At 44.8% G+C, this 8,037-nt stretch overlaps 1 protein-coding gene across 1 annotated transcript in view; it reads left to right on the top strand.

The window, feature by feature from the left end:
- ABCA13 (ATP binding cassette subfamily A member 13) overlaps nt 1-8,037 on the top strand; it is a 317,064-nt gene that overhangs the window by 201,641 nt on the left and 107,386 nt on the right. The window contains exons 44-45 of the mRNA XM_029919211.1: nt 2,311-2,412; nt 7,424-7,493. Coding sequence (XP_029775071.1) covers nt 2,311-2,412; nt 7,424-7,493 — 172 coding nt within the window. The remainder of the gene's footprint in view (nt 1-2,310; nt 2,413-7,423; nt 7,494-8,037) is intronic.

Raw genomic sequence — 8,037 nt, 5'->3', positions numbered from 1 at the left:
AAAATCTGAAATCTCTGTCAAATTCCTATCTGGGTAAAGGGCCACACTGTGGAAATACTGAGGTTACTTCTCATTTGAGGCTTTTATTGTAGTTACGGGATGTGGGAGTGCAGTAACCTTGGCCGTCCCAGACTTCCCTGTGTTTGATTCCTGGTACCAATTCCGAATGGTATTGGGAACCAGTGTTTCACTGTCCGTAAACTAAGAATCACAAGTATCCGCGATCGAGCATGACATTGAAGGTTCTTACACTTCCTAGGAGAGGCTACTGTTGGGGCACCTGGGTGGCTCAGTCAAGTGAGCGTCCGACTTCTGCCCCCGTCCTGATCTGGTGGTGGGTGGGTTGGAGCCCCACACTGGGTTCTCTGCTGTCAGTGTGAGCCTGCTTCAGTCCTCTGCCCCCAGTCTCTCTGCACCTCTCCTGCTTGCTTGCTCTCTCTCTCTCTCAAAAATAAACAGTGAAAAAAAAAAACATGAAACAAGAGAAGGCTTTGTTTTAAGTTATTTAAAATAAACCTTTGTGTGCATTTGTTCATTTACAAGCTGCTTCTTTCCAAAGAGAGTTGAGGTCGTGCTTTCCTCTAAGTAATCTATCCTACTAATAATACATCATTTGTCTTTATCTTGGGGACAAATGTTCCTATTCGTTTTGTAAATGACCTGGTATAAGTTCTAGAAAGTAATACATTTTCTTTGGTAAATACAGCCATTCAGGGTTTTAATTAACTTAAATAAGGCCATTCCCAATCAGTCCACTTCACACGACTTTAAATGATCATTTCCTGTACGCTTTCTCAAGTCAAGGTGTCTTTCACAATTGATGCATAAACTTTAGTAGAGACGTTGTTTCCACACCTCTGTCAAGCTAGAGGAATAGTATGTCTTATCGCCGGTGGGGTCTTCCTTCAGTAAGGAAATTCACTATTGATGGCCTTGGTTCTCATCAATGCTGAACTATTTAAAACAATTTTTTTTATATTATATTTATTTATCTTATCTTGTCTTATCTACTGAGACTCTTCTTTCCAGGAAGCAACTTTATTCCTGTCAGCACCTTCCAGTTGGGTTTGTATTCAAAGAACTGAGTCCTGAATGCCACGTGGCGTAGTTTTTTAATATATTCTTTACTTGTCTCCCATATATGATAACACACAAAAATGCAGTCTGATTACGTGGTCTCATGTTACAGGGTTGTGAGGGATGTTGTCATGTATGCATACAGCCAGGTTGCCTTATGGTTTTCTTTTTTCTTTCCTTAGGGAGGGGCCCCTACCACATATCTAGTTAGCTAGCTAGCTGTTTATTAACACTGCTTAAACTATTAACAGATTTCTGAAGCTTGTGCCTGTTAAATAAATACTATAATTCCATGTACACTTAAAGCATATGCAGGATTATGTGCTGAAGACTTCTCACCAAGAAAGTGTTGTTCCGGGGCACCTGGGTGGCTCGTTCAGTTAAGCATCCAGCTTTGGCTCAGATCATGATCTCAGTTTGTGGGTTCAAGCCCCGTGTCGGGCTCTGTGCTGACAGCTAGCTCAGAGCCTGGAGCCTGCTTCGGATTCTGTATCTCCCTCTCTCTCTGACCCTCCCTCCCCTGCTCACGCTCTCAAAAATAAATAAATAAAAAATAAAAAAAGTGTTGTTCCATGCAGATCACATAAAGGACCAAAAAACATGAAAATACAGAGTTTTGTCACAGTGCTTTCTAATAGAACAAATATTCAGAACAAACCAGAGCTGCAACATTAAGAGAATGTTTTTCATAGATTTTAATGTACTAATACGATGAAATATCATGCAACGTTTACAATTCATTTTTAGAAACCATGCAAAACTGCCAAAGATGGCACTATTATAATATTGAATAAAAAATGAGAAGCATAATACAGTGTGAATGCAAATAGAGAAGAATGCATATCTGTGTGGACAATACTGTGCTTCTGAGAAAATCCTGAATTGTTTTTTCAAATATTTTATTTTTGGGTGAGTGCAAGTGTAGGAGGGGCCGAGAGAGGAGGATAGAGGATCTGACGTGGGCTTTGTGCTAACAGGGTGACAGCAACGAGCCTGACATGGGGCTCGGAGTCATGAAATAGGAGGTCATGACCTGAGCCAAAGTCGGATGCTCAACTGACTGAGCCCCCCAGGCGCTTTGATAAAAGCTTACCTATATTTGACCATACAAACGCAACAGCTGAGCTCTCTGATCTAACAACCTTTGGCCGGATCCGCTGATCCAGGGCCCCTGTGATCTGAGCCGGGACCACTAACAAGGCCACCTTATTCCTTTTGTGTTCTGATGAGCAGCAGTGCGACTGAGGAGCAGGAGCTTGTCCACGTGCTATTGAGGGCGTTTGGAGATCAGGATCGACTCTGCGACGGTTCAAACCCTGATGCACACGCAGACCTGTAAGTTGCCCACGACTCCGTGAGAGTGCACCCTCCGGCCACAGCCCTGCAGCCCCAGAGGACCATCTCCCTGTGAGACTGGTGGCTCTGATGGCACGTTTCCGTCACGTGAAATGACCACTAGCCTAAGCAGTAGGTTAGTCCTGCACAGGCCTCATGGGTATGCTTTCTATTACAGCAAAAAAAAAAATAATTAATGATTAATAACATTCAATTCGCATAATAAAACCCAAAAGTACAAAGCATAAAGTAGCAATGAAATGTGAAATATGTATTAACTGTTATTCACTTTTAGGGAAAACCTACACATGTGAAAAGATGGTGTTTTCCTCTAAATTTTGTTTAATGTTTATTTATTCTTGAGAGAGAGAGCATGCACGGGAGAGGGAGACATAGGGTCTGAAGCAGGCTCTACACTCTGAGCTGTCAACACAGAGCTTTATGTGGGGCTTGAACCTGTGAACTGTGAGATCATGACATGAGCTGAAGTCGGACGGTTAACGGACTGAACCACCCAGGCGCCCCTAGATTGTATTTTTTTTAACTAAATAAACTTAATGGGGCACCTGGGTGGCTCAGTTAGTTAAGCTTCAGGTCATGATCTCTGGGCTTATGAGTTCGAGCCCCCGGAGGGCTGATGGTGGGGAGCCTGCTTGGGACTCTCTCTCTGCCATGTCCCTGCTCCTGCGTGTGCGCACGCACACACACACACACACACACACACTCTCTCTCTCTCTCTCTCAAATAAATAAACTTAAAAAAAGGAAGCTTAAATGGTTTTCATCACTTTGAGGATGAATTCTTTGAAGACTATTTTCTTCTAAGATTTGAAAATGAGAATATTGAGACGACTTTTTAATGGAAACTTGTTAAAGCCTGCCTTTCTCTGTCCTTAATTTTCTCTCTAATTTTGCCTGACTGTTATTAACTGAGGGTCTACTATAAATACAGTGCCAGTCGTAGGACCCTGGATAGATACAGGATCTGGCCCTGCTCCAGGAAATTGCAGTTCTGGGGAGAGCACATGGGGAACGTGATAAAACCATAATGATGTATTAAGGACCAAAGTGTCTGTTTTTAAGCAATAAATATAAAAACCCAGACACTAAAGCAATATCGGCAATACATTTTTCTGATTTGTGATGACGCCTGTGGCTCATTAGTCATGTTGGCAATTAGTTCGAGAGTGAAGAGCTATTTATTAGTGGGCTCAGTAAGGAAGAGTTCAGGAAGAAGACTTAATGTGGCCTCTATGTAGTGTTCTGTGGAAAAACAAAGACATTTAGTCTCTGATCTGGGAGCTTCTAGGGCGATCCTGAAACACACAGGTTGTAAAATGCACCCTTTGAGCAACTGACACGTAGCCTGGGGCCCTCCTGGTGCAGTGCGGGCTGCACCTGTCACAAAGCCAAAGCGATTGGCAGATAAAAGGACATTTCTTTATCAGATCTCTCAAGAGGGGGAAAAAGTAGAATCAGTGCTAAGGACAGCGGAACATGTTTAGGATTCTGTTTGGACACAGATTTCCCTTGTAGTTCCTTTTAAGACACCCCCGATGGCTCCCCCTACACCCCCACTCCCAGGCCCGGAGCCCCCTTCCTCAGCCCAGCCAGCAGGCCACCCTCATTGCTTTTCTCCTCAGCCTTTCTGTTCCTTCCAGAATCCACTGTTTGGTTTTCTCCCTTCTCTTTGTGATTCTTAACCCATTCCTATTCTGTATTCTTTCCTGCCTTATTTTTTCTTGGTCACTGTGACAAAAGGCAGGGGTAGGGGTCTGTCTCCTACAAGAGCCCTGCTATTTTAGGGGCTGAGAGATTTTCCTTTCTTCCCTTCTGGGTTTCTTGGCTGGTCTAATGATTAAAATGATGTCAGATTAACAGGAGAAAACCAAATTTAATTAGCATGTATGGGAGGTCATGCAAATAGAAGACTCAAAGAAGTGACCAAAGCATGTGGCTCGTGCACCTTTTTCAGTACATTTGTGATGCATTGACAAGACGAAGGAGTTTGGGCTTGGGGTAGGGAATTATCAATGAAGTTACAAGGTTTCTTTATACATCTTCTCCAGCGAAGAGGAGAGAGTACCTTTCACAGGGAGATTTGTCTTCCGTTTTCAGGACAGAGGGTCAGATAGGGCCTGGCTCACACCGGCTTTTCCTTATGCCGCTTTAATTCAAAATAATCAGCGTTCCATGGTAGTGGTTTTGGGGGCAGGCTGCCCTGAACCCATCACTGTGAATACTTACATCAGTACTTTCTGTCCATGTTACAAAAACAGGGTTTGATTCCCTAAGGTCCCAGCTGGATGCGAAAGGTTTTACTTACTTTATAGTAAGTTTCCTTCCATAAGCGTAAACTAGAATTGAACTCAGAGATCTCTTGAGTTCAGGGACATCTTCTCTTCCTGGCTGACTTTAGGAATCACTTGATTGTTAAATTAGAGGAAACATTTAAAAATAATGAGTGGGGCTCTGCTTGTGGGTTATTTTTCTGTTGAGATACTCAGAGCGTCATATGTGAGGGTGTACTGATGAATTCCTGACTCGTACTTCTTATTCAGAAGGCAGTAAAGAGCTCCAGAAAAATCTATTCTGGTATAAACCTGACTTGAAATATTAAGTCTTTTTCATAATAGTAGATGATGTGTAATTTAAATTTGAAAATGTGCTGAAGTTGCCAAGTTTTAGGAGCCGACCAGGAGACTTAAATATTCAGTTTCGTGTCACAAAGGTTGCAATCTGGTGACACTTTCCCCCACGTCTCTGAGATACAGGGGTCCCTTTTCCCTCCCATGCTCATTAATGGTTTACACGGCACAAAGGTGGAAGGAAGCAAGTTTTATATTCTCAGGTAGGGAGAAGCGAGAGGTCATTTCCATTAGATTAGAGCTGTATGAGGGACTGTCCTGGTCATCTGACATCCCCAGCGCTCCTGAGGTTAGGTCCTTGCAGGTAGGAATGACTGGTGACCCGTTCCCTTGGAGGGGACTGTCAGGACGGATGTGGAGGTCACACATCAAGAGCAGAGAGAGTGTGTGGATTAGCCATGGAGGTCAAGGGGTGGAGAGCCCAGATTCAGGGACTGGCTGCCTGAGCTCACATCTCAACTCTACCTCATATTAGCTGTGTGTCGTGGCCAAGTTATCGTCTGCTGTTTGTGCATCAGCAGCTCCTGGTTCTCTAGAAACAGCAGCACTTAGCTCAGATGACGGGGTGGCCAGGACGGAGTGCCCGTTCTGAACTCAGGTTCTATTGCTGGCTACTGGAGAGCTAGTACTTGAGAGACCAGTGCTGGTGGGAAAGGAAAGTTGGCTTTGTTCTGGGAGCTGGCCAGCTGGGGAGATGGTGAGTTCACATCCCAAAAGCTGTCTTCCTCGTCCAGGCCAAGCTGGAGGGTTTCAGAGTGGAAGGTGTGGAGAAAGGGAGAGGGGTCCGCGTGCAGGACAAGCAGGTGCCCAGGTGGTCGGCCATTTCCGATATGCCCCACTCAGACTTGCTGCCGTCTGCCACAGCTGTTCTCAAACGTGGTTAGACCTTGTCTTCGAAGGTCCTTTACACTCAGGGCCAGTGGTCTGCTGATCTCAAGGAAATGAGTTTGCTCTGCTGCAGACCAGGGGACTTAGGTCAGCGAGCAGCGAGTGCAGGAGTTTCTTGTCATGGGACTGGACCTTTTGCACCTTGGTGTTCTCACGTTAGAGTAGAACGGCCCAGACCGAGCGTGGGCTCAGGGCGTGAGACATTCGTCTTGCTTAGTGTGATCTTAGACAAGCTACCCGATCTCTCGGGGCCTCCACTGACTCTTCTGAAAAGTGGGGCCAGTGAGAAGTCTTAGCCAACATGTCTGGCAGGGTGCCTGCCGTTCAGGAAATATTTGTTTCCTCCTTCATAACCAAGTTCTGAGTAGATGGGAGTACAGTAAAACCTTGGATTGCGAGTAACCAGTTCTGCAAGATGAGTAAGCATTTCTAATACATTTTAACTGGATAAAAAAGCGGTGTTTTGCAATATGAGTCCTATGTGACGCTGAATGTCATGTGATCACAACTGAGCCAATGGTTCTTGAAATTCGCTTTGATATACGAGTGCTCCGGATGACAAGCATGTTTCCAGAATGAATTATGCTCACAAACCAAGGTTTTACTGTACTTATTACTAAAGCAACTTTTGATGTACAAGCATTAGTTAAAAAAAAAGAAAAGAAAAGTAATTCCAAGGATGAGTCCTACCAGAGAAAAAGCTCTAGAGGAGCTTGGGAATAAAAGGTTTGGGAACCTCTGTGCAAGCGGTTTTGGTCAGTTTCTCTTGTGTAGCCTTTCTTTATGATGGAAGTGTTATCATTGGCTTCCTTTTTTTTAATGTTTATTATTTTTTGAGAGAGACAGTAAGTTTTCTGTAAAGTCCGGTTAAATTACTGTGTCGTGTCACCAAAAGGAATTAGCAGCACCTTTGTGCTTATTAATTGCTATTTTGGTGCTCGAAGTACCTCAGTTTATTTATTTTTTTAATTTTTAATGTTACTTATTTTTGAGAAAGAGAGACAGAGTGCGAGCAGGGCAGGGGCAGAGAGAGAGGGAGACACAGAATGTGAAGCAGGCTCCGGGCTCTAAGCTGTCAGCACAGAGCCCGACATGGGGCTCAAACTCATGCACTGCGAGACTATGACCTGAACCAAAGTCGAACGCTTAACCGACTGAGCCACCCAGGTGCCCCAAAGTACCTATTTTTTTTTGAGACCAGGTGCCCGTGGTTCAGACAAGCCTGCGGCCCCCTGATCATCCAGGGAGGCCGTGGTAGTAGACTCCATACAGCCAGCCCAGTGAGCGTCATCTCATAGAATGGAGATACTGTCACTGTAATAAAACATTGTCCTCAGATTAGCAGCTCACGCGAAAGCAAATGGAAGAGTAGGAAACGTTCTCTTGGGATTGGCTGGTGGCTGATGGAAGTCTCTTTCAGGGAAATAATCTAGCTCTGTAATGGGCAGATCACTGAGTCTCTCCCTTGTTTGTTAGGAAGAACTCCTCCTGCTGGCGAGTGGATCCCCTGTCTCCCCCTCGAGCCCAGCGTCCCTGCACCTGCCGGGTAGGTGTTTGCCGTGTGTGGGATCTTTTCTGAGTCTCATCCTAGAGGGATGGAAACGAGTGCGCTCTGTCTATAATGTCTTCGTTTTTGTTAACTCAGTGAGTCCGTGACTTTTTGGTTGACCTGATTCGTTGGGTTTTGGAAACCATGATGCGGTTTGGAAATCATTACGCAAAAGGTGGATGTCCTGTGGCTTCTGTGGTGACCCTGCGATTCATTGCCTGCTCTTCATGGTCATTAATGTCGCCAGTGCCATTTCTTCAGGAAGTTAATGTTTCTTAATTCATGATAAGCTAGAGTTGCCTTTTAGGGGGAAACTTCCCCCAATTTTAAGGCAGGATGACCTCGAGCCTCTGACTGATGCTACCTATTAAAATATAAGATACTGAGGTGCCTGGAGGGCTCAGTCGGTTAAGGAACCAATTTTTGGTTTCAGCTCAGGTCATGATCTCATGGTGCTTGGGATCAAGCCCTGCGTCCGACTCTGTGCTGCTGGTGCAGAGCCTGCTTGGCATTCTCTCTCTCCCTTTCTCTCTGCCCCTCC

The sequence above is a fragment of the Suricata suricatta genome, chromosome 2, assembly GCF_006229205.1.
Source record: "Suricata suricatta isolate VVHF042 chromosome 2, meerkat_22Aug2017_6uvM2_HiC, whole genome shotgun sequence".
Classification (NCBI taxonomy): domain Eukaryota; kingdom Metazoa; phylum Chordata; class Mammalia; order Carnivora; family Herpestidae; genus Suricata; species Suricata suricatta.
Note: the sequence above shows the minus strand (reverse complement) of the source record. Positions and strands in the feature narration are given on the sequence as shown.